Genomic DNA, 27,880 nt, shown 5'->3' on the forward strand with positions numbered 1-27,880 from the left:
GTTCATTCACATTTCATTTGAATGACAATAACTTGTGGGTAAAATACATTCTGTGAATCTAATGTGATTAATGTGACCCCTACTTCAGTCAGTGAAGTCCAGGGCTGAATGTGACATATTGAGACCTATATAACTAAATATTGGTCATTTGCCAACACATTATTTTGTGAAATAAATGGGTTATATTTCACAGATAGTTATACTATTCTTATAATATATTAAAATACAATGATCCTTAACCTTCAAGTTAAATGCATTATTTCCGTGGACTTAAAAATCATTTTTGGACTTAAAAATCATTATTATTTTTTTGGATGGCCTTCCTGCCCTGGCAGGAAGACCGGGCAGGGCCTTTGTGCCCTCCAAAAAATTACAACACCAAAGGCCAAGTGGCCTTGCCCCTAAAATGACGAAATTCCAGGCTTGAATGCAATAGATGTACTCTGAGTCTGTTACAAGTAAAAGTCCGGAATTCAACATTTACTTGAGTAAAAGTACTAAAGTATTGGTATAAAAATGTACTTAAAGTACCAAAAGTAAAAGTACAAAAATGTTTGAAAATAGCAGATCTACAAGCTCAGAACGCGTGCATCGCAACACGTTGTGAGCTTGTAGATCTGCTATTTTCAAATAGCTTATAGGTATAAAATAGGGCTAAAGTGGTTAATGTATGTTTCATAATGATTTATATCTGCAAAGTAACTAGTAACTAAACATTTCAAATAATTGTTGTGGAGTACAAGTATAGACAATTGGAAATACTCCAGTAAAGTAAAAGTACCTCAAAATTGTACTTAAGTACAGTACTTGAGTAAATGTACTAGTTACTTTACACCACTGCACGTCAGTGAAGAAAAAACGCTGGGAACATCCCTAAGTGGCTTTGCAGGGAAACAAGCCCAAAGTCGCTTATAATAAGCAGACCTGGCAACGCTGGCAGGCTAAAAGTCAAATTAGCACATGAATGGCCAGTCGGCTGACAGACTTAAATGGCAACTTTTGCCAACCGAATACCAGTCTGTTGCAGTCTGGAGTAGTCTGCAATAGTCTGGACGAGTCTGTTTGGTGCGGAGTTGCCTTTAAAGACTCAGCATTGTGTTCTTGTGTGAGCGTTTCGATGCTTTAGTATCTTCACTACTTAAACACTAGCACACGCTGCAAGCGACACGCTGCAAGAGGGTATCCATAACCTTCAAGTTGCAATTCATTCTATTGACAAGTACAACCCTCGTCATGAGCTAGAAAATCCTATCGTATTTAAACTCAACAATTAAATAGTGCACCTCTACGGACACCTCTTTGTCTCTGGAAGCTTTGGTTTAGAAAAAAAATCACTGTTGTCATGTTATGAGCAACTTTCTGCCAATAAACTCAGTGAATTGACACTGAAGTGTTGAAGTGTTCTTCTTCTTTTGTTGTATTTTACACCTGCGTTACGTGTGTGTGTGTGTGTGTGTGTGTGTGTGTGTGTGTGTGTGTGTGTTGACTGTGTTCATTATTACCCAGCTAGTGAGCTGAAAGCCAAAACAAGTCGTTTAGGGGAGCATGTTTTGCTTATCACCCGTTTTTAAATGGCAGTATGGCACATGTGCAGGATGTTGAGTGATGTAAAACGAGCATTCCGGCCAAACGACTGCTTTGAATTTCGTCTCACAAGCTGGCGATAATGAGCGTACAGCAAAAGAATAAGAACACTGACGTCAGTGGATTTTTGTGAAACAAAGGTTTGCATAATAAAAATTAAACGGAAGAGAGGTCGCACAGCTCGTAGCGAACGATGCAGAAATTCATTTTAATATGAAACCAACGTTTCGACCTTAGAGGTCTTCTTTTTGAAAGGTCGAAACGTTGGTTTCATATCAAAATGTCATATTAATATTAAAATGTCATTGGAAGAAAGTTAGAGGTTTATGTTTACCCTCAAATCACTTGTGGCTAAACGCTACTGAAGACAATATCTCAGCTTCTCTGCATTGTTACAAGTGCAGCGCAGTGGTCACATACTGCCAACCTGCTAAATTTACAGTGAGAGCAATCCATCCTTCATTACAGTGATGATAATGATGATCGTTGTAGACAGAAACTGATGGAGTAATGGAGGTAAAGCAGTGTGTGCTGGACTTGGCCAGTCACATGCTCTCATGTGAGCACACCGTTATGTAATGGAGCTGGAGGTTACGCTCCATAGCCTAGCTACTAGTGCTCAGAGCTAATATTTGTACTGCAAATATTTTAGAAAGTCTGGAAATTATTTCAAAAGCTCCAATACGTAAACTGCTGTAGGGTGTCCTGCTGAATCTAAAAAAAGTATACATGGTATTGTACGTATTTTACTGAATATGTCTGAATTGATAAGTGGACATTTTCTGGATGGTAGGTAGTAATAATAATAATAAACTTTACTTGTTTAGAACCATAGCGACAACGTTCGTTTATTGGTGTGTGCCAATTTAGAATGTGGAAATGTGAGTACTTTGTCCTCCATTGATTTGAAATTTTGGATGTGCTACTCTTTAGGGATTTTTTTCAATTCCTATTTGTGATACAATGGCTCAGGAGGTAAAGCAGTTATCCTGGAACTGGAAGGTTCCTGGTTTGAACCCTGCTCCTTCTGGCATCATATTGAAGTGTCCTTGAGCAATAAACCACTAACTGCTTCCTGTGCATGGCTGTGAATGTGTGTGAATGGGAACCTGAGACAGCCAGCACTATCAGTGAAATTCAGGTTATCACAGCAGATGGAAAGCAGGTTATCTCAGCAGGTGACCGGAGGGTTTGCTGTTAGTAATGAACATGTTTTTTTTCCCCCCTGAGACATGCTCCATACATACTGGGGCAAGGAAAGGCAGTGGTCAATCTTTCCAGAATGGCAGACTGAGATAAGCACACTATACAGTAACAAATAGTCATGGTGGACACATAATTGAACTCTATTCATCAACCTTCCCTTGATGGGTTTTCTGAGCTAGGATGCTCTGCTGGACAATATGCAGAGTTTCTGATATTAATATATACATATATTGGTTGCTTGCTTGTCTTACATGTCATGTGTACACGTGGACAATATGCAGAGTTTCTCTATATTGATATATACATATATTGGTTGCTTGCTTGTCTTACATGTCATGTGTACACGCAGACCTGTACATATGAATATTTATATATATATATGAACAGTATTCATTAGCTGCAGAAAAAACAAGAACATACCTGGACATCGTAAAGTGCCACGATGTTTTCATGTTGAAGTTCCTAGGTGAAGAAAAAAATTAAATGCATTAGCATGCAGCACAATTAATATTGATATTTCTTATTATTGTTTTGTTTTTAAGAGAGCAGGTTTTACTTTATTTCAAATTTAAGAAAAAAATGCCCTTCTAAATATCTGTATTTTAGATAGTAGAGTAGTTACAACATCCATACAACATCCATAATTACTGTGCAAGATAATGGGAATCATCTGTACATGTGGTGGGACAGTGCACTGTGCCTGCTGAGGGTTGTAAGTCTAGTTGCTATCCGGTCAGCTACTGGCTATTTATTGATATTTCTAAGAAGAGAGTCAAGGCCATATTCTTTCTTGGCACTGACTGAACCAAGGCCCACGTCAAGTCATTCCTCAAGTACATCTGAGAGATAAGCAAGGTGCCATTAAGTGTCACTGATCACCTTCAGGATTTTGATTTCTTTGCCAAGGAGGATCTGGGACTTGGAGAGATTCTTCTTGTTAATGCTCTTGATGGCCACCTCCCAATCGGTCTTCTGCACAGGACAGAAAGATGAGGGACAGAGAGAGACAGAGAGAGGGAACGAAGAAAGATGGGAGCAATTAGTTAAAATGCCTTCTATTTTGTGTGCGCGTGTGTGTGTGTGTGTGTGTGTGTGTGTGTGTGTGTGTGTGTGTGTGTGTGTGTGTGTGTGTGTGTGTGTGTGTCAACAAGGCTATAGCAACATTGTTAGCATCATTGTGTGAGAAGGCTGGGGAGGACAGGGGAAATCTTAGATGTTTCAATGACACAATAATACACTTGTGTTTCAAGCTCACACCGGCTCATCCCATCACCGCTGAATGCAAGACACTCAAATGACAGCTAGAATGAGAGGCTGTGACCTGCTCATGCTAAACTAACGGCAATGTGGAGGTCTAATTTCTACCCAGGTTGAGATAATGTTTCTCTACACAGACACACAAGCCCCCTGGAGCTGCCATGAAAAGAGGGTTCGAGTTCATATGAGCTGAACCGCTCTTGATGCATCAGCTGACAAATGTCCAACATTTGAAGACAAATAAACGCATGAGTAATAAATTGTTCATTTGCCCTTAAGCTAGAGTGAAAAAGAGAGAATTAGAGACAGAAAAAAAACAAAAAATGACAGAAAGAGAGAGACAGAGAAATGACCACTGAAGTTGCGGTGGGTAACGCTCCCGTTGGCATGGAAATTGTAGAGCAGGAGAATCTCTGAATAAAATCGAGGCTTTCCAAATGAATCTAGGTTAATAGGAGATGTACTTGTTCTGCGCTTGCACACTCTGCCTCTGGCATGGCACTGACACGAAAGCAAGAGTGTGTGTGTGTTCCTGTAGTAGCCTACACTGCAGGCTCTACCCATCCCAAACTGACTAAAAGACTCACTAAAATGTGACTGCATAGTGCAGGGAAATATATAACATTTTCCAATACGATGCATGTACAGTAGTATGTTAACGAACGTTCAGTCAAGATATAACTATTCTTACTGCATCTTTCGGTGTAAGGGAAAGTACGTCTAATCGACCAATATCATCAGGCATATCATATAACACGTCTGAACATTGTTGAATTGCACACTTGCATAACAAGGACAGCGTATCGACAGGTCGACATTTCAATGTGAAGCCTGTTGTATTGTGAATTTATTTGGGACATATCTTAAGTGGGCCTGATACGATGCTGACTGTGTGTGTGTGTGGATGGGGGGGGGGGGTCAGATTTTGTGAGTAATCAGATCAAGCTAATGATTCCATGGCATGCCACCAGGACTTCATAATGGACCGTTTAGTAGTGCAGAGTAAGCAGTTTGTGGGTGCAGAAGACGTCCGGTCACAAATGGGAGGAGGACTTTCCAGAATAACACATGATCTCATTGTGAATCATATGAGATTATGGTGGCGTGAGCAACAAATACCTCAGCCTCATCAGCAGCACTATGGTATCAACATGCTGACTGAAGTTATGATAAAAAGACAACCAGGCTGGACAGGGTACTGTACTAGCATACAGGTTGCTCACTTTGGTATTCTAGAGGAGAGCTACCAGTTAGATAGTTACAAAGTGAGGATAGGCTACTGGCAGAGTCTAAGCAGGACATTTATGCCAATCCAGAGTTAAGTTAACAGTTTATATTCTTATTAGGAAACAATGCACAAAACCTTAACCAGTCCCTGTTTTGACTAGCTCATGTTGAAAAAGAATAGACCTCCAGGACTTGAGAGATGGAACCTACACAAAATTAATTAACATTTAAGTTAATGTAACCACATTAACTCAGGCATTCCTATTTTGGATTACTTAAATAGTATAGGCGGGTCTTTATTAGGGAATGGATAGTACTTTATTTTTATTTTTATAATAATAATAAGGTTACTAACGAATATTACACTTTTTCCTGCAAGGCTTGTGTCAATACCTCTGCAGATTCTTGGATTTTTGGAACCACAGAGGATCATGAGATTCATGAACAGTAGTAGCAAATGCATAGTCAAAACAAGGTATTCAATTAGGGATGTAGCAACGTTGTTGTTATTATGATATCGCAATAACAAAAATGTCTCAACATTATCATGGGCCTCTAAATATTATCGTGGCCTGAGTAATACATTTTCAGTTTGGGAGTTAAATGCCAACATATCTGGATTAAACACTAACATAAATACCTAGCCTTGATTCAGTATAGTAGCCTATAACCTGTAAGAGATTCCTGCTTAAAGGCTGAAGTGATCAAAGGCCAGGGTCTCAAGCAGAGTTGACAGTAACCTCTGTCCTGCCCTCGAACTCCTGCCTCCTCCTAGGAGGAAATTAGCCTATAAATAGAAATGCAGACACAAAGGATATAAATACACCAATCACATGCAGAGTCCATTTTAACATCAGGACAGAGGGGATACATGTTAAATATAACACTTGTATCCATAAAGCTGTCCACTTTGACAGAATAATAGTGTGCCTAACTTTAGTATTTTTTATCAGATAGGGCTTGGCATAATAGACAAATCTGACCAAATAACTCGATATACGAATATGTGTGGATGACACTGCTTTCACAAAATATTTACTCACTATAATATTCATATATTGCAGAATGCCGAACCCTATCTTGAGACAAAACATCATTTGTCAAAGCCACAAAAACGTCTGATTCAGCCCAAGACAATGACTTTAAGGCCACTTATGTAACTTCACTGCTGGATGGATGTTCCATATTAGGTTACTCCCGACATATAGCCTCTGAGTTAAGCTTAATTCATAAGTCGTACATGACACATTGTGAGCTTGTAGATCGGCTATTTTCGGTGTGTATACATTAGAAATTAAGTCTTCAATATGGGAAAACAGAGAGCCAGAGTCCTGCAGAGAGCCATGTGAGTGATGACAATAATAAAGGCTGTGTAGACTCCACACTGAGTCCATTTGGTTACATGTGCACACTCTCAGTTAAATTTACACTGAGGATTTTACGATGTCACACACACACACACACACACACACACACACACACACACACACACACACACACACACACACACACACACACACACACACACACACACACACACACACACACACACACACACACACACACACACACACACACACACACACACACAGCTATGCCTCCATTCAACAGCCATATTGCAAGACAGGCATCTAAGGTCACGTCTGCATTTAAGGACAATGAGGTGAGAACTCCCATCCATAGCTGGCATGAATCAGAAGAGAGAATATATACAGTATGTATATCATATATAACACAGTGGTTACATAATAAGATACCTCCTGTGGTTAAAATAGGTAGAGGAAAAACACTGTCTGTACCCCATCCTCCCACCCAGTACGTCAGTGCTGCTGGGAGTCATTTGAGTCATCCGTTCATGAATGGATGGCTTCTACAGTACCCTTCTACAGTACCTATAAACTCAGACTCCCAGCCGCATAAGAGTCTGTCTGATGAAATAACAAGCAATGAAATCCACTTGCAGTCAAAATAACATTAGGTGAATAGCTGAGTCAGTGCTACGATGCTTTAGATGCAGGAGGGTCTATGAACATACAGTAAATCAGTGGTTCTCAATCCTTTCAGGCCGCGACCCCCCCAAAATAATCATATTTGAAACTGGGGACCCAATAGCAGATCTACAACACCTCGCAATGCTATTTTTTGACAATTTGGCCAATGTTTGACCACTTTTTATATTATACTTTGTTGATTACTTTTGATGCAGTAATGGTCTTTTTTTGGTATTAAAACGTCTTATAAGTCCTTAAATTAGTCACTTCACTGTCATCAGGGGACCCCCCCAGAATCATGTGGGGACCCCCCAACCCACAGGTTGAGAACCACTGCAGTAAATAACCATTGTCATCCAGGAAATAATTTCCCTTTGGCTTTTTCAGAACAATGACACCAAAATGTTGCAGTATGACAATGCGATCTGCATTGTCAATGACCCAGATGTTCACAGGAAACCTCACTGTTATTCTAACTGAAAGAGAAATGGGGCAAGAGGGGAGGGGGGGGGTGCAATGCAGTTCAGCTGCTATTTACCTTTCTGTGTCTCCCTTTGAAAACAACAGCAAAAGCTCCATGTCCAACCAGGTCTTTCCTGCTGTACTCAAAATCTCCCACAGCTTCCATTGTAGTAAAAGGACAGTCCAATTTATGCCAGGTTTCTCATAAATGGTCCAGGAATGCACCTGAATGTCACACTCTTCTCAACTTCTAAATATAAAGGCTATATACACATACATAATATATAGTATATATATTTTTTTCTTTGTTGTGCAAAGTGTTCCCTGTCCGTCCTGGTATATTTTCAGTTTATTCCATAACTGGCTGACAAGCACAGCTTCTCATGAACTGTTCTGATATGTTTATTTATTGCTTAAATAATAGATGCAGATGGCATGATACGAGGCTTCTATAGTCAGTCAGTAGCAGTCAGCTGAGAGAAACACTGGGATACTGTCTTCTTGCAGCACTGCGATCATACATAGCAGGTGGCTCTAAGCATGGCCAGCCAGGGTCCAAATGTACACAATGTTACAATACAGTGCCAGCTGTCCTTCTCTGGCCCTGTGTGTTCACTACCTGCAAACAGCCCTGTGCTGCATTGGTTCAAAAGGCTCTCGAGAACCAGTGTATTATTATTTCTATCCTAAGCGGGTATATGACTGACAGTCTACATGATGTCAGGTGGATCTGGACATGAACCAAAAAGCCTCTACAGCACCTGCCGACCAGAGACCACCTCAGCTATCTGACGTTAACCTGACAGTGACATAATGCTGTCGCTGTACTGAGCATCATATTGACCACTAATATCGGTCCTTGCAAACATGCTGCCTGGCATGAACAGACTGATGCTTGTTTACCCGTTAATGTCAGCTGAGTGCATTGATTTCATTTAACACGCTCACACTCAGGTTAAAACGACGGACTAGATCACTAGTAAACATAGGGCTATAGTATAAATAATATGGTCGGATCCTCCTGACAAACGGAATTCGTCCTTGTTACAGTTCCTCCTGGGTTATGTCCTCCTCCCAGACGGTCCTCTGTGTTCGGGGTCGGGATGTCCAGTTGCCTCCTCTTGGAAACATGAGCATCTAAATTCCGTGATGTTTCATAACAGTTGATTCTTCTGCAATGTCTCCATCGTACCAATGCCGTCTCTCTGATCTGCCATCCGATACGAATTATTAATTCCCTTTCGACGTCTTCAAGTCTTTTATCTTGACGTTTAGGTATTATGTTCTTCTTGCCGTGTTGTGTCCTATCCTCCTTGTTACCAGTGGATAATAAGGACAGAGGTCTGACTCATCTGACGTCACGGTCAACAATACAGGAAGAAAGTGCCCTGGTGCAGCTTTATACCATATCCCTCCGCGGTGTCTTCCGGCCGGTGCACAGCCTTTCTTTGTTCACGTACCGTCCGCTGCAAGAGACAGTGCTGGATGACAAACTGTCAGTCGTGGGAAAAGGCCACTCATATTTTTTTTTACTTAAATTAAAGTAAAGTATCAATACTGCAATGTAGAAATACTCTGTTACAAGTAAAGGTCCGGAATTCAAAATTGACTTGAGTAAAGGTACACAAGTATTGGTATCAAAATGTACTTAAAGTACCAAAAGTAAGTACTCATTCTGCAGAATGTCCCGTTTCACACGTTTTCAAATATATAAAATGTATAGATTTTTTGGGGAAATTGCAGATCTACAAAAGATGGCCGAAATATAGGGCTGAAGTGGTTATTCTGGTTAATGGATTTGTAATAATAATCTAAATCTACAAAGTAACAAGTTACTAGATGTCAAATAATTGTAGTGGAGTAAAAGTGCAATATTTGCCTACTTAGTTACTTACTTTTAAATAATAAAATAATTGAAATTGTTAATAGGAAAATGCCACACATAGGTTGTTCAGCAAGAATACCAATGTGTGGAAAGGCTATACTGTAAAATGCCAACCCGAGCCTTTCTTTCCAAAGAGAGAGATATTTTAAAAAGGAGAGAAAAAAATATTTTATTTAGTAAAAATTCAGAAAAAAAGTTCTGTTTTATTTGTGAGGTCACAGGGGGAGCTCAGTATGTAGGCTACTACTGTATGTTGTTTTGATTTGTAGGCCCCCTGGTGGATACAAAACGTACTGTTGTGTCTCTCATATCAAGCAGTGGGTCAGAACTAAAGTGGCTCCATTCAGACTTCAGAAGAAGAACAATGTGGTTGATATCAGATGCATGCCCTCATAGCTTAACTATGTGTGCATGAGTCAAGTAAATCAATGTGAATTTTAGGTTCCAGTAAGAGAACCCTTCAACCAGTTGAGAACAAGAACCCCCATTTAGGCTATTTAGTTAAATCACAACAAATGTGGAAAATGTCCCCCGGCCCCAACAATATGTAATGTAACATGTAATTTCATATTCTTTCGATTTACTGACTGTGTAGGAGTTAACTGATTGTAGGCTATAGATTATGTTCTGGATTGAAAATCTGGATAATGTATCTGTACAGCCCTAGAGCGTCGCAGTTCCCGCCCACTTCCTGTTTTTTTTGGTGCCGGAAGAAAAAACTCAATGCATTTTTCCATTGACATTTCCAAAAATATTTATATCTATTAATTTAAGCCTCGAATCAAGCCATCACGAGATGACATGAATCATGACCATAAAACGTTTTTTTCTGTGATTTTTTTTTATTTTATATTTAATTATATGATATACTATATTTAATAAATACCCTTTGTTTTGCCGTTTTCAACAAAAAAAAAAATCACAGAATCAAACGTTTATGGTCATGATTCATGTCATGTCATGATGGCTTGATTCGAGGCTTAAATTAATAGATATAAATATTTTTGGAAATGTCAATGGGAAAAATGCATTGAGTTTTTTCTTCCGGCACCAAAAAAAACAGGAAGTGGGCGGGAACGCAGTAGCCTACAGTTTATTTACAATAATTTCCCAAGACTTGATGACCAACACAAAACAGGTACTCTAGACTCTGGTTTAGGTCTAGAGCAAAAGGTTCCAAATGGCATTTTTGTTTCAAGTTATGATAATAATAATAATAATAATAATAATAATAATAATAATAATAATAATAATAATAATAATAATAATAATAATAATAATAAGGGTAATAATAATAATAATAATAATAATAATGCATTTTCCTCAGAGATTAGAGCTTGAAATAAAAATGGCCAACACATTTGTTTATGGGCTTTCATAATAGACCCCTTAACAGACGACGTCACACTGATAAGAACCAGTATGCGCGCGCAGGCCGGCACCAAATGAAACCCATTCTGTCATGTCTCGCTAGGACTAGCCAACACACAAGAGGAGGTTGAATGTACTGAAACCAGCGCACCCAAACAATTATGTTGGGAATTGATTGCATGAAACAATCACCTGTGCGTCCAGTCTCAATGTTGGTAAACAAATAATTGGTCTACTCTATAGACTGTAGACTATAGGCTAATCTATCAAAAGCAATTATTTTAATGTTAAATGTTAAAATGAATATGTTTAATGTCTTAGCTATTTTGCAGGAAAGTACGGTAGGCTATTAATTTGCTTAATAATGGCTGTAAAAAGAAGATAAAAGTCTTTTTTTTAATGAAAATAGTAGAAACGGGATAAAAAAAAAACATGACTTAACACCTGACTTATTTCTTTCAAAATGTGTAGGAAAAGCTATTGACAAGGTCATTTCCGTTTTAATTCAAAGGTTACAATCATTTAACTCTATGGTATTTTTAACTCTATGTTCCAACCACAGATGTACAGGGGACGGTAAATAGATTTTGCATGAATGTAGCCTACTAGCAGGAATCAAGCACTAGATGGCAGCGTTTCACAATGAACAATCACCCTGGGACCACCACAGCACTGTTTTGTAAAAGCCTTTGCGAAATACTTTGTTACAAGTAAAAGTACGGAATTCAAAATTGACATGCGTAAAAGTACTAAAGTATTGGTATCAAAATGTACTTAAGAGTACCAAAAAAAGAAAGTACGTATTATGCAGAATGTCCCATTTCACAAGTTTTTAAATGTATAAAATGTATCGATTTGATCAGGTATCAGGGATCAAATCGACAGGAAGTGATGCCCACCATGGAAGTGGTGTATGTTTTGTAATAATAATGAAAATCTACAACGCAACTAGTAACTTTCAAATGTTCAGTGATTAGTGGAGTAAAAGTACAATATTTGCTTCTGAGATGTAGTGGAGTAGAAAAAGTACTGAAAATTGGAAATACTCCAGTAAAGTAAAAATACCTAAAAATTGTACTTGAGTAAATGTACTTAGTTACTTTACACCACAGTTTTTCTTGTGTTGTTGCTATCCGTGTTCTTATAAAACTTCATAAAGAAGAACACAATATTCTTCATTGTTATTGATGTATTAAACCACTGGAGTGAACACAGGTCACCAATTTCGGTGTAACAACTGATTCGAGCTGAAAAACACATCTACTATTACTGTAAACTTAATATAGTTTTCCTCAAAAACGGTTTGGTACGCGGTTGTATTACACATTCGCCTATATTTATCAATATATTATACTTGATTGGAGCAACATTTGGTGAGATTAAACCGTTGTTATTTATTATGGGTTAATCTGCGTAGAGATAGGTTGGTGGTTGTTTGCTAGATAGACAGCTGTCGTGGTGTCGCGCGCCGGAAATAGCAAATCTACAAGCTCACAAGGCATTTCATTGGGAGGCCCTGCGAGCTTGTAGATTGGGTATTTTCAGCGCGCGACACCGTCGTACGACGAAGCATCGGCCTTAACGTAAATTAGGTTAATGTCAGTTTTCTGCTACTAGTCATAGTTAAGATTGGGGCGCTTTTGCTAACTTTACAATAACAATACATTGTATTTAGTAGCCTAAAACACAGAGTGACTTTACCACAGTGCAGATAGTAAACTGTCAGCAGGTGAGGTCAATAATATATATATTTTATTTTTTCAGTTCGTGTGTTAGCTTGCGAGCTGACAAGCGATTTAAGTCAATGGTTTTCAACCCTTTTTCATATCAGGGTCCATTATTTATTCGGCATTTGAGCCACGGATTCACCGTTTGATGAGATTTAGACTCTCAGACCCAAAACTTTAGAATATTTTGTCTACGTTGGATGATATTTTGTCCACAATTCCATGCTGTATTGATCTGATTTGATAATAGGCAAATGTTGATAAAAATAACAATTCTTCTACATTCTCTAATTGTGTAGACTTAACAATAATTTAACTCTTGACCATAAAATAAAGAGTTAACGATCTATTAGGGTCCATTTGGTTGGAACTCTCCATCATTTAGCTGGGGACCACCTGGAACCCCCTCAAGGACCACTGATGGTCCCCCACTGGTTGAGAACCACTGATTGGTTAGCACTAACTGGACCTGGTTAGACTTAATAAGTGAAGACTGGGTTACTAGTTAAGCTGTGTTCATTGTTTACTAAAGTTACACTTGGGTATCATAAGTAACATGTCATATCCTACATTTGTCATTTGCAGTAACACAATGGAAGGCTCAACAGTGACAGGAAAGCTGATTCTACCACCAGCCAACAACACAGTGACAGGACTGAATAACAGCAAAGGTCCTCAACAGAAAAGAACACTGGAGGTGAGAACAAATGAGTCTGGGATTTAAAAAAAATAATTAGGGTATTTTTAATTTATGCTATAATTTACCTTAATTCAGTGGTTCTCAACCTGTGGGACAAAAACCCTTTAGGCTATATCATAACAAAACTAGAGCAGATACAGTAGCAGCTTATCATTGTTTATGATATGTTCAGTAGTCCCAGTCTCCACACAAATCAAAGAACAAAAAATATGTCTGATAATAAGATTGGACAAGTAAACACATTGAGCTTTAACTGTTAACAGCAAGTCTTACCATTTCCTCAGGTAACCAACTTTGTCAGAAAGCACTCACAAGGCTGGATGCAGATGGGGAAACTGGATTTTTTGTTTTGATTGTTAATTAGCCTTTTGGGCACAGTAAACGGCTAGGGATCGTCTAAGAATGGCATTTATCAGGTTGATCACTAAATACAACTAATCTTCTACTCATTATCGTAGATGGAAGCCTACAGAAATGAGCCTCCACAGCAAGACAGCTCTCCACCATCAAAGAAAGGGGCTGTGGATCCAACAATGTTATTTGAGACTGCAGTTGCGGGTAACGTTAGGCCTAAAGTGACGTTTTTAGTCTCATACAAGATGTTGTGGTCTGGTTAAGAATGGGTATTCCATTAATACTATTATACTATTACTATTCTGTTACCAAATCAGAAGCCACAGTATTGTCTTGACATGTTTTGGCACTACTAGACCATTGGACAAATTATGTTGATGAAACAGAACTCCATAGGTCATGTCAGCTCTCTGGTCCAAATGTTTCAAATCTTATTGATCTTTCAGTCACAAGCTGATTGATATCAATAGTTTCTATCTAGACCAGTGCCTCTAAAGAAGTTGGTTAGAACCCGAATGGGTCACAGGAAGTTCTGACAGGAACATGAAAAAAGGGGAGCAATATTATGTAAATTATTATGTACATTATATGTTGCAGTATATCTTCATTGCCAGCTCATGTCATATCCCTAGTAGACTTAAATGCAACTGTTCTCTTCTCACCACATTAACTGCTGGATTATCAACTTATTTTCATTCTGTGAAGTTGAAGGCATCCCACTAATTGATTTATCTTTTGGTATCAGGTGCAAATGAGGAGCTCAACATGCTGTTTTCAAAATATGGTGATGTCTTAAGGTAAACACATTACATATATCAGTCTTCTTGTATGAAGAATGTGATGTAAATTTGCTTTAATCATGTTATATGATGGAAGCAATAGGTCATCAATATACAAAGGTATACCGTATAATGCAAGCAACAAAGACGATGCCAGTAGGCACTAGGTAAAATGGGCAGCAGTCGACTCATCCAGCACTGGTCCGAAACTACTGGCTTGACTGCCAATTTGCTGTGCACATCGATGCTTCCTAGACCAGGGGCGGCGATATTTAGAAGCTCTAGTGGGTGCGCAACCTGGCACACGCGCGCATGCATGTGTGCGGGTTTTGGCCGGGTTTTGGCCGGATAATTTACTTTTTTGGGGGGGTTTTGTAACTTTATTTCGGTTAATTCGGTTTATTCAGTGGCGATCTGAACCAGGCGATCTGATTTTGAAAAATAAATAAAAAATATATTATTATTATTATTATATATATTTTTTTGACCAGCACCCAGTGGGTGCTCCTCATTTCACCATGGGTGCTTTAGCCCAGAGGCACCCACAGTATCGGCGCCCTTGTCCTAGACGATGACTGTTACTGATTTTGTTGACCCCATGGTCATTATTCTAATCTAGTGCCATCCTTAGGCAAAAACAATCTGTTGCATATATCTATATATTGTCACATTACAAATCAAATGAGTGGATTGCCATGAAACTTGCTGAGCAAAATGTGAACATTTCACACAAATATACATGATCTAATAAGCAAATTGAAACTGTCTCTTTTGACCAATCACAGCACGGGTTTCATGCACAGAGAATGTAAACAGATCTGTAAAATGTAACTTCTTTGGGCTGTGCTTCCACCAAATTCTAGTACTTCCGTTTAGACACTCAACAGGCTAGCTCTCGCCCTGCATGTTTTTTTCCCCATTTCTTAAAATGTCTGGAATTGTATAAGTAGGGGTATTACATTAAATCTGGGGCAGAATGAATAAACGAGTCGCAAACAAACTAGTTGCTTTTCACTCCATTGTGTTTTTCTGACTTCGGCACACTGTATGACAAACAATGTAATTGTGCCACCAGGAGGTCGATTTTTGCAAAACACAAATTGTATTCGTACATATTTTGTCCAAACGTCACGCAAATAAGTATACATTATCTCTATAGTCATGTGATCAAGACGGTTCTGTCTAATCTGTCATATTCTATCCCGATTGGCTAAGATCGTCAAAAATCATCAACGCAGCGTTCAATTGCTGTGAAACATTGCTGGCCCACAATAAGTTACGTGCCCTGTCGGAGACCTGTGCTCCGAGGAGACATTTTTCTAGTTTTATCAAAAATTACATTCTAATATAGCCATTGAGCCACATTTTTATATGCGTGGAAAATGTGTTCCTTACAAGTGCTGCATTTCAAACTGGAATTTTAGCTTAAAGAGGGCTTTTAACAATTATTGAATTGTCCTATAAAAATGTTATTAAGCTGCAGAAAAATAATGACGGCAGTCACATGCCAGGTTATTCATCTTTGTTCTATCATCACAAATGACTTAATTTATCACTTTAATATGTTTCATGGCTCAGATTTGTCAATTCTCTCTATGGATTTCTCTCCTGTAGTGATAGAGTTGCAGCAGATGCCTCCCAGATGAGGGAGCTGGAGGGCATTCTGTTGGAGGCCAAACGCCTGGAATCCTACCTGAAAGAAAAGAAAAATCACCTCCGACGCACCCTGGCTCATATTTCTGACACGCTTATTGGATAACCTTTTTCCTCCTTGGAAAAGCAAACATTGCATATGACCAAGTGTCTTATAGTGTGTAACTAATCTACCAAAACAATTAAATGTTAGTTATTGTGTTCTTGCAAATACTACCAAAACCTTCAAGTTATTTTGTAAGATGTAACCCTCAGTCTTTATTTCCTCAGAAAAAGGTAATGTTTTCTGTCATTATTACCAATTCAAGTTATTTCCAATGAACAAAAATTGTTACTTATTAAAATACTTACTCAAACCACTTACTAAGACCAAATTAAATGTAATGTTTTGAAGAAATAAAATACAGTCAAAGTATTTGGGATTTACACACCTTTTATTACATTTATGATGCTGTGATTCTATATACATATTTATTTACAAACAACATAAACACCTCCACTTTCTCACATAAGTAAGCCTTGCCGAGCCATGTGGCCCATATAATAATAGGGCAGGAGCCTATCTCCTCTCCTGTTTCTGTTGCAGCGTGATGTACAAGTACACCCACTGGACCAACCCCCTGATGCTGAGTGCCAAACAGGGAGGCATTGGGTCGCATTTTTTTTGTCTTTGCTATGACCCGGCCAGGGATCAAACCCTGACCTCCAAATCACAGGGCTGACACTCTAACCACGAGGCCAGTGAGCTGGCGCTTCTTTTTCACATAGCATACCATACATTGTATTAATAACAGTTATCAATACTAGATATGGATTAAAAACATAATTATAGTCATTTGAACATATAGTTTTTATCCTGTTGTGAGGTCTATCCGATTTTGTAATCCAATCCCTGTAGTACATTGTCTTTCTTTATTGAAACAGGAAGTGCATGGGAATGCTGAGAGGGAGCTATTTGCAAATAGCTGATGTATATTAGGGTTAAAGTGGTTCAATTGACTTTGATGCTATGTTAGCTAATTTTGGACCCCCTCAAGGACCCCTGGGGGTCCCCAGACCCCACTTGATAGAGAAGGCTGTGGTGGTATTAGATGCCTGGCCAGAAGAGGCCCCAATCGACCACCACCTCTGCAGTATTAGTTTGAAGTCAGTGGTGGCTTCATCATTCAGTCCTTTTCATTCTTTTTTGTTCTTTGCATACATCTATGCAGCTGCATTGAAAGTCCCATGGAATCCATAGGGAATGTTGACTGGTACCTCAGCCCTGCCCAGCTCCTCGAATGTCTTGGCATCCAAAACCAGGAGGAACGTACTTTTGTCCTGAAAATTGCAACAAGCCAAATGATGAGAAAAACTCATTATGTTAGATCCAAAGCTTATCCAGCAGTTGAGAGCTAAATGCCATGAATGTAAGTGTGAATTTATAAGTAACATATGTAAGACCTTGTTCGGAGTGATGACCACGGACATGACAACACCATCATCCTCCTCAGTAGCATTAGGAGTGGGTGCAAAGACAGGTTCAGATGGGTAAAAACCAGGCTGCTCCCATACCTTGAAAATAAGAGTTCATCAGGGTTAAATAAAAATAAACGGTAAATGGTGTGTCACAGCCCCACAAACACCCCACACTACATTTACCACACATCCATACATTTCTGAAACTATACTGATACTGATTCCACTGATTCCACTGAACACACCATGTCATACAGTAGTTTAAATTGATGTTAAATAAACTTATTTTATACACTTTTAAACCAGTCGTGTATCTTCCTCCTTTTTGTTATGGCCTACAAGCCAGGTCGCAACAGGTGCATTTATATATAACGCCTTTATTCAAAGCCCTTTACAATGTGTATTATATTCACATGATTATATTCACATGATTAAGAGGAAATAGGTAGCTGATATACTGCACTTTTACCTTAGCGCTAGGTATACTCTTGGTTGCTTGTTTTTGCAGAAAATGCATTAAAGACTTCTGGTGATTAGTAGTTTTCGTTCCCTACCTATGTTGAATACACTTATTGTAAGTCGCTTTGGATAAAAGCGTCTGCTAAATGACTAATGTAATGTAATGTAAAGTGTCTTGCTCAAGGACATTTTGACACTTAACACAGGACCCGGGGAACCAACTGAGCCACTGCTTACAACAATCCATAGGCTTTCAATTCAAGCTATTACTATACTGTTCTGCAAAATCTTTCAATGTTCATCTTTCATCAACCTTTTGCTTAACTCATCTTCATGAACAATATCTGTCAGTGGTGTGCCAGTATTTTCTGTTATACCTTCATTTTTTTGGTTTGGATGTCCATTTTGATGAGTGTGTCGCCAACCATGTGTCTGAAGCCGCAGCCGTAGAAGTAACGGTATGGGCGGGTGTTGTACTTGTTATAGTTGATCATAGGAAATTCCAGACCTCCGTATTTATGGATCTCGTCTCCATGGAGATCTTCATGCGTACAATACACCTGCACAGAGAGAATGAGACCGAAGGAGTGTTTAATATGGGTATGCTAATCATGAAAATGATTGCATAATCAATAACGCCTGATGCCTTTGAGCTGGGTGTGGGATTCAGTGTAGAAGCTATTCTATATTATCTTATTTACCTAAATATGGCTGACATTCCAACCCCTTACCTGAGCTTCATATTCAAAATATAAAAAATATGAATAGTTTTCTATGTATTGCTGTATGGTGATGTGCTACCTACCTTGTTGTTGTTGATCTTGATAGCCGTAGCTGAGCTGTCGGGCCGCGTGTTCAGGTTCACACCGTGACGTGTCTCACTGTCCACATTGAGAGGTAGGACAAACCGTCTTGGGAAAGTTCTGGCCGTGGTGTTGTACACCTGGTGAGAAACGAAACACTTCACTTTCAACTTTAACCCAATCAAATTCAATCATTTAATCAATCCACTGACAGCATCCAGTATAGTAAAGAAAACAATTACAGTTAATTCAGTCAAACCAGCAATAGCCATCATGCCTCGGTTTAACTGACCCTAATGTTAGCTGCACACTGGTATACACAGTTATATGCGAAAAGCATACTGTTGAATACAAATGTTTGCTTTCCATTCAATAATCTAATATCCAAAATTCCAAATCCTAACCAAAACCAAAATCTTAAAAAGCTCATTTTCAAACAACGGGGTCGCATTCATAGTGTTTGTGATGAAACTGACCTCATCAATGGCTTCTCCAGACTGGCGGAGGTTCTGGATATTGTAGCTGTTGATGGCATTGCCATCATCTGCAGCACACAGGTCCATGATTATAGATCCGTCCTCTTCATAGGCGTTGATTTGATGGAATGTAGAAAAGGCTTTGGTGACGTACTTCACTGAGCTTAGCTGAAACACAACAAAACCACATACATTATATTAGGCCAAATTGGTCTGATCCTGCAGAGGGTATTTTTGTACACATAAAATCAGGTTGAAGAGCAGGAAAGTAAAAGTTGAAGCAGTTGAATGCAGTTGAATGTCTGATGAAAAGTACTGTATTAAACAAGAGTAGAACAGAATAGATCAGTACAGTGCAAAGAGGAAGAAAATACATGGTTTGGAGGGGGAATGGCATTCAAATCCTGGACATTAGTTTGCACAATATATGACACGTTCACTAACTGGTTGACCCGCCAGACCAGACTCCCATAGACTGCAAATGGTGAACGGCTCAGATCTGAAAGTCTCACCTCTCCTGTTTTTTTGTGAACCAGGTGGAAGATGGTGTCAAGTTTGGGGTCCCAGTACATGCTATCACTGATGGTATTTCCAGTCAGCTTGCCAGTCACGATCTTCAACAGATCCATCTTGATTGGCTGCTCAATGAAAATCACGTAGTTCTCTGACATGGCTGGAACAGAAGCAAGGAAGAATGTCTGAAACCACTTTTCTTTACACAAGTGAAACAATTAAACATTTTATTTCAGGGCACAGAGCAGAACAGATATGAATTGTAAATGAGAAAAAAGACACAATACAAACAGTACTAAATCGTGATAGAGGAAACATAAATGTAATAGCATACATACAGTGTAATATATAATGAGCATGATGGCTCCTATGACAGGGATTTATGATTAGGGTTTATGAATAACCTAAAGCCAATGTCAGCTTTGATATGAAAGGAGGGTTAGCTTACCAAAGCTGTGGTAATAGGAGGGTTTGGCCTTGTCCACAGAGGGAATGGAACAAAGCACGGTGGCTCCCTCTAAGGTGTCCTCTGGAGAATCCTTATTTGGGGGCACACGGATGATGTTGTAGGTTGCTCCTGTAATTACATTTACTTATTTTCTTCAATATGTTTTATTTATTTTATTGAAAATTCGCTGAATAAAAGGGATTGACTTAACATTGTTAATAATGTCAGTGCTGTGTGAAAGTGTGTGCATGCATGTTCTATTACTTTATGTAATAGAACATAGTCCTACTGTGGTGAGATGTAATAGTTGGCCAACAGGGCTACATGACAGAGGTAAGTAACTGTGACCCTATCTGAATCTGTGAGCGCAACACAAATATAAATGGTCCTTGATAAAGTTCATCTGGCCTATAGAGGTAAGCTATGTGCAAAACTCCATGAAAATGAAATGAAATGAAAACTGCAGATCATAGTTACCTTTACCGGAATAGGAGTTGCCCATGTTGTATGTTGTACCGTCGGGGTCTACGTGAGGGTGTGCAGTGGCTCCATTGACAGCAATGAACTTACTCCAGTCAACCTGATGTGAAATAAATACAGGATTAGACCCAGTAGGAGAGAGAAGACAGTTCTTGCTTTGTGGTGAATTAGAGATCATTGTCTTGCAATTTCTTTTAGCTCAAACACAGAAACAACATATCATCAAAATACTTCCACCCCCCTTATTTTTATATGTCTCACTCATATTGTCTTGATTCTGCTGTTGTAGGCTACCAATCTTTCAGATTTGTACAAACATTGCTTGGACTGGGTTTACCTTCTGGGTGGACTGCAGTGTCTCAGGGTCCACCTTGTGCATGAAGTTGGTCTCTGTGCTTACATAATAATCTCCCCTGTACAACGCAAAGCTGACATTGGCATTATCAGTAACGCCTGGAAGGAAAGAGACCAGAGTTAATAGCATCACATTGAGGACACCATCACCATCATTATGCTGGTTGTCAGCTATATTTATTATAAATAAATATATATATTTACATGAATATGTAAATATTGTAAACTTTGGACTTTGTTGATGCCAGATGGCCTCCACTGATTTACACCCTTGGCTTTTACACTAGCGCCACCGTCAGGCCAAAATTGCAACTTTGCCCTCAATATATCTCATAATCTAATGGGTGGATTTACAAGAAACGTAATGTCTTTTGGAGACCATAATGATTTTGGTTACTTCATGGTCTTTTCTCTAGGGCCACTTTTAGTCCAGAATCACCATTTGCATTCAATATATCTGAATGTAGAAAATGTAATGGGCGGACTTCCTTGAAACCTGCTGATTGCATTTGAGGTCCTCAGGATAAAAGCTACTGATTTTGGTGACATGAAACCTTGTCAGTTTTAGCACCATTAGTGAGAGCATGGGACAAGAATGTCTCAGTTGACTCAGCCACTTTGGTCAGGTCTGTGAAGGAGCAGAGCCTCTAGAGAGGCTGCAACTGAGGCTTTTAGACTCTAGACAAGGAACCGCAAAATGGGAAATAACTGTTGGAAAGAGAGAGTGTGGAGTGCAACAGGCAAACTCCTTTCTATTTGAAGGTGCAGCACCGGAAACACAAGGAGTTACTCACTTGGCAGTTCAAATCTGGACAGGAAGCGCTGGAAAAAGGTTTTGCATGGGTCCGGCATTGCCATGGTGCCAAACTCCGTCACCATGACGCGGTTGTGCTCAGTGTTGGCTTGGTAACAATGGCTTGACAGGAAGCGGCTCTTGTAGGTCACCTCACCCTTGGTGATTTTGAACTGGTGCAGAAGAGCCTGGCCATCAAACCAATGGTTGAACCTGATAGAGAGCAGACAGCAGGTAAAAATGACAAAGTTCTGGAGATTTATATAATAGGTCATTAGGCCTATGCATATTTTTATTGAATCACTGTTCATGGTTTGACTCTTTGTTCTTGTTTTTACCCATATTCACCTTGTGTTGCCTTTTTGTCTTGCCATTTTATAAGTGATTACACATGATTGGCATTTAAATTACAATATAAACTTTTTTGTGCCATAAGTTATTATTGTTATTATCATTATTTATTATTAGACGAAGAATAAGATTAAGAATTAGAATGGAGACCCCTTGATGGCATGTTGTGATTCTTTTACTCACTTCTGGTTTCCAATCTCAAACTTCCCAGGGCCGTTTCTGAGGAAACTTCCACTGATCCACTCTGGGATGATGCCAATGATGTTAGTGTTGATGGGCTCAGGAGTCTCGTCCACTGAGCTCACAATATTCTGGATACAGGGCAGACCGTGGACGTCTGTGTAGTGGTGGTTGTTCTTCCTAGACTTGCTCTTTTTGAGCTCTGTAGACAGAGAGTGTAGTCTCTGCTTAGAAGACTTGTTCTAAATATCCAATCCTGGAACCGACTGGTTCTCAGCTGTGGTCCCTGAAGCAAGGCTATAGATAGTTCTTCCTATTCTACCAGACACAAGTAATTAACTGTTATACCCCATCTAAATTGGTCCTTGATTAGATGACTGAAATTAAAACCAGTGACCAGGCAGAGAGTCTCCATAGTAAAGTAGATACTGTGACATAAGAACTAACAAACAACTGTATTGAAAATCACAAAAAAATATGTTTATTTCAAGGAAGTTGAAATATAATACATTGTAAGAACAAAATATAACTTTTCAGTAAATTCAAGACGTATGGAAGGAAGTATGTACTTATTACACCAATTATGTATTCAAGTTTTAATTCATTCATTAAAACTTGAATTAATTAATTAACTGTGATAATTAAACATTTACCTGTTTTGTTGGTCTGTATCGACATGGCGGTGGGTTAAATGGGTTGCTGTGGAGCTGGGGAAGAAAGGCTTGCTGCTGTTTGTCACTGCTTTGTCTTGGCTATGTTTTATACTGTCTGTCTGTCCCCCCCCCCCCCAGAAGTAGGCCTACTCTGTAATCATATCTATCACAACGAACGTTTCTTATCACCAACTCATTTGCAGGTCATGAGAATGTCAATCAGATCATAAATGATGCTCTGACTGCAGAAAGGTGTGGATATTATATTGTTACTCACACAAGGCTACACAATTACATGACAACTGTTCATGCTGGAGCCCAAATTTAGAATAATCAGAATAGTTTATATGCCAAGCATATGACATGCATGTACATACAAGGAATTTGTGTCACTTGTTTTTTTATGTGAGAAAAAAAAAACGAGGAATGTAGCAATCAGTCTGGATCCCAGGCTACTCCCAGTAGATCAGGGAAGAATCTCCACACAATTTCTTTTCAAATCGGCCAGTTATAGCGCCACCATTTTTTATTACTACTACTACAGATTTTGTCCAAAACTCACACACATTGGTAGACATTATCTCTGGGGTCATGTGATCAACATGTATGAGTTACATTTTTCAAATCCCATTCCAAGTGGCTATGACCGAAGTTTACGGGCCCTTGGTAGGAAACCCGGCCTGGCAGAGACCTGTGCTCCGAGGAGCACACTTTTCTAGTTTATAATTTGTTATCAGTTTATCACTTTATCTGTTTTTCAGTGCTAACTGAAAAAAGTAAAGTGGATAACATTTTCTCTTTTTTAGGACAGACAATACACAGGATAGCTGAGGAATGGTGAGGACAAGTAAGTACTGGTGGAATTTGATCCTAAGACAACAGGGAACGTAGTTCTAACCAGGAGGTACTATATGGACATTGTTCTTGTTATATCAGGCCAGCTGTATAATAAAGGTGACATGTGAGATACAGTATACGGAGAGCACAAGCACAACTTGATAGCACAAGTGGATAAGGGTATGTTTACACATAATTCTAAGAAATTGATGTTTTTGCACAGAAACAGTGTGTAGTATTATTGTTTATCTGCTTTGGCATTTGCCTTGGTGACTCAACCAGTCAGTACAGCCACAACACAGCCTACACAGTAATTGTGTTAAGAGACTTCCAAACCACGTGAACCCAATCATCCCTATTCTGGGTATATAATGATAGGTAAACATTCAGCAAAAAAGGTGAACATTGGCAGATAGCAGATCTACAAGCTCACAGCACATCACATAGCGACGCATTGTGATTTTATTATTGTTTGCTGTACTGTACCTCTCAATCTGTGTCTCTCTCTATCTCTCTGTCTGTACTGACTCTTCTTCCGGGTAGCTCAGTCAGTAGAGCACTCGCCTGGTGTAGGTGGGTGGGGGTATTGAGGGGGCAATGGGGGTGGTTCGGGTTGTGCCGTGGTGGGTTATGGGTTTCAGGCTTCATTCACTGTTCTGGTTGGATTGTAATTTTCAGGCCTGTTGAAAACCCTAAAGCAGCGGTTCTCAAACATTTTCATGTCAAGGACCACCAACAATGATATGTATTTGGCTACAGACCCCATATAGATTGCTATAAGAAAAAAAGAGCTTTAACTTGAACTAAAAAGCTTTATTTCTACCCCAAAAATATAACTTTACAGCACCTCTAACAATGTTAGGAAAATATACAAATAAAGTTAATCTTCACTGTGGCTGCCATAGCTTCCATAATTCTTATCATTATTATTTTGTTTTCCATTTAAATTCAGTTATTTGCCAATATGATTTATTCATTTTATGTCTATTGGTTGTGCTGGAAGTGCCAATTGATTCAAGGGTTGCAGGTTCATACGGAACACTTTATTGTGGTCTGGTGTCAGGTAGACACCTAGGTGGTTACACGTTTTTTTGACAGCTTGACACGGGAGATCAAGGTTTGTTTGCGTGTTGCATTTGTTTGTTCTACATTGATGTGAACGTCTTATTGATTGATTCATTTGATTTCAGTTTGTGCGTCGCTGTGTTCATGGGCAGGCAAGTGATCTCATTCCCTTATGTTTTGCAGAGCAGCCAGTAAGGTATGTTACTATTTTGGAGTGTATTTTCTTTATTAAATTACGTTTATATGTTTTACTTTATGTTTACGTTATGTGTATTCTAAGCGTTTGTTAGTTTTGTGTTGTTACCAGTTCAACGTTGCTTTTGAGTGCCTGCAAGAGTTGCACAATAAATCCAGCAGTATGCAGAACAACTGACTCGTTTTTGGACTAGAGCTGAGGGAGTGATATTCACTTTGGTTACGGTCAACGGCAGGAGTGTGTAAACATTTCTCTTTTGGAAACCAGAGTACCCGGAGGAAACCTGCGCAAACCTTCTTGCTGTGAGGTACAGTAACAGACTGTCAACAGTGCTAACCACTGTTCCACCAATACCGGCAGTCTAAGTCAACCTAGATAGCTACCGGTGAGTCCTTATCTTGATATTCTTGATGTTCTAATGTCAAAGCCCTGTGTCTGAACTCCTGCCTTGTCCTTGAACTGGATGTACACAGCAACATGACTTCACATCACAACTATAAAGACTATTGAAGTCTGACGTCAAAACCATGGCCCCTCATAAAGAAATGTTCCCATTCGAAAATACCATCGACCTTTTCGCCGTCTAGAAGAGGGTCTGTGTATGTGTGTACAGCTGTAGCATTATCAATATACCATGGATATGTGCTGTATTCAGACAAAATAAATGTACCGCATTTTAGAAAGGGTCCCTATAGCAGCCAACCAAAGAGCTCTATCTTCTCTCCACCAGCCCACTTCTACTCACGACGTTCGAAAGCCGACCGTATACGACCGAGCATGCCTGGTCGGCTTTCGGCGCTTCCCTACAAGTTCCAACAATAGACCGTAAAAATGATTGGACAAAGTGACGCTATTGGTTTCTACAGACCGTAAATGAAGGCTATTTTTCAGCTATTTAAAATCCGGCATCTTTCCATATACAGTCCGGAAATTAATGCTATTGGCTGCAACCACAGCGAGGGCGGGTCTTCCAGTGGACCAGTAGAAACCCTAGAAACATACCCTACTTTATCATTCAATTAATGGGACCATAATTTACTAAACACATATCATGATGATTTAAAAAAGACTTTAAACTAGCGATTGAAAACATAGTGTTTATGAAAAGGTTTACTAAGGTAATAAAATCAAGTGTAAAGTTCGCCCAAAACCTTGCATTGAGATGATAATGTATTGCTAACGGTAGAAGGTGAAATAGCGACATTTGCTGGGCCATTAATGGAAACAGCAGGCTGAACGAGAACCCTGAAGTGAGCTTCAATTCCAGCGAAGGGGGTTTGCCCCTTGGTTCCAAACCGACGCCACTAGTGTACCCATTCAACAGCAGATTTTTGGCAACCGACGCTTTCCAACGCTTACTGCCGCGGACGTCGGTGCGGTCGAGAGCTACCTTTTCTTGCAATAAAATAATAATTTCTGCTATCCAATACTGCAACAACAAACAGTCAAACAACAACAAACAGGCCAATCATGGCATTCAGTGGGTTTTATTTATATATAGCAGACCACTGCTATGAAGAACAAACCATTTAGGCCGTGGGCCGAGTGCTCCAATTCTGAGTTTCATTGATCCCCACTCAGGAACTGCATTCTTTTTTCAGGGTAGTCATATAAAATTCTTATAAGTACTGTAAGGAATGTTTCCAGCTTCGATTCGTGCACCAGAATGAAAGAGACCGATTGTAAAAAATTCACTTTTAAACAGGCAAATATGCAGGGCTACTAAGAATCTCCATGGCAACCAGGAAGAAAACATTCTGCAAAACCGAAACTTCTGGTCCAAAAAGACTAAAATTATAGATTTATATATAAAAAAAATTGAGAATATAGATTTTCATAACGAACTTGCAACAGCTATACCATAGGCTACTAATAGTTAATTAATAATTATTAGTATGGTTTTGCAGAATGTTTTCTTCCTGGTTGCCATGGAGATTCTTAGTAGCCCTGCATATTTGCCTGTTTAAAATTGCATTTTTTTTTACATTCTCTTGACCAATAAAGAGCACATTTCAAGAGCATGCAAGACTAGAAAAGGTAGCCAAATAAATGGTTTGTATCAAATGCAGTCTATTACACTGAGGTTCAATAAACCTACGCACTACCAGTAACCTTGAATTCGACATTGCGAATTTCATGGATATTTTCTGAACACTTTGCATCTCAACATTTGTACTAAAAAGAAGTACTTGAACTGCATCAAAAAGCATATATTCAGTAGGGTATGGTAACCAGTAGAGGTAGTACAAAAAGTTACTTTTTTAGAGTGATTTATTCAAAGTTAAGATATTATATAGTATCACATTGCAGCAGCAAACTGTGGCATTGATGGATGACATGCCATGAGGTCCTTGTCTGTGGCCCTGCTACATTACTTCATATACGTACATTTTCTGCATTTGAGTGGATATCAGATCAGCCTTGAACTTCCCCTATAACAACTAGGACAGATGTTCTATAACATAGCATGTGTCATAGACGCACTGTGAGGAAAACTGGCACCTGAAGTTCACTCTAATGCATTGAAGTCAATGAGAGCAGTTTCGATCAGCTTATGAATATATTTTTATAATTTCTACACAATCATTTACACATAGATCTTCATAATCATGTCGACC

At 39.1% G+C, this 27,880-nt stretch overlaps 3 protein-coding genes across 4 annotated transcripts in view; 1 reads left to right on the forward strand and 2 right to left on the reverse strand.

Moving 5' to 3' along the window:
- Positions 1-9,079, reverse strand: part of ulk2 (unc-51 like autophagy activating kinase 2) — a 52,056-nt gene extending 42,977 nt beyond the window's left edge. For both annotated transcript variants that reach the window (XM_080428683.1, XM_080428682.1), the window contains exons 1-3: positions 7,804-9,079; positions 3,670-3,762; positions 3,211-3,252 (exon numbers count right to left, since the gene is read on the reverse strand). In XM_080428683.1, the coding sequence (XP_080284809.1) occupies positions 3,211-3,252; positions 3,670-3,762; positions 7,804-7,893 (225 nt within the window). In that variant the 5' untranslated portion in view covers positions 7,894-9,079. The remainder of the gene's footprint in view (positions 1-3,210; positions 3,253-3,669; positions 3,763-7,803) is intronic.
- Positions 9,080-13,302: 4,223 nt separating this feature from the next.
- tex12 (testis expressed 12) lies at positions 13,303-16,302 on the forward strand (the record flags this gene model as incomplete). Its single annotated transcript, XM_080429189.1, has 4 exons — positions 13,303-13,407; positions 13,869-13,968; positions 14,510-14,561; positions 16,158-16,302. 4 exons carry the CDS (start codon positions 13,303-13,305, stop codon positions 16,300-16,302), a joined length of 402 nt encoding a protein of 133 aa, XP_080285315.1.
- Positions 16,303-17,361: 1,059 nt separating this feature from the next.
- Positions 17,362-24,904, reverse strand: bco2b (beta-carotene oxygenase 2b; the record flags this gene model as incomplete). The annotated part of the gene is made up of 12 exons (XM_080429190.1): positions 17,362-17,516; positions 17,640-17,750; positions 18,491-18,673; positions 18,919-19,056; positions 19,393-19,560; positions 19,905-20,065; positions 20,354-20,482; positions 20,831-20,933; positions 21,171-21,286; positions 21,982-22,193; positions 22,515-22,753; positions 24,893-24,904. The coding sequence occupies 12 exons, from the start codon at positions 24,902-24,904 to the stop codon at positions 17,400-17,402; spliced, it is 1,689 nt and encodes a 562-aa protein (XP_080285316.1). The 3' UTR covers positions 17,362-17,399.
- Positions 24,905-27,880: the final 2,976 nt, after the last annotated feature.

Source organism: Gymnoscopelus braueri, assembly GCF_963280865.1.
Source record: "Gymnoscopelus braueri genome assembly, chromosome: 5".
In the NCBI taxonomy this organism is placed as follows: domain Eukaryota; kingdom Metazoa; phylum Chordata; class Actinopteri; order Myctophiformes; family Myctophidae; genus Gymnoscopelus; species Gymnoscopelus braueri.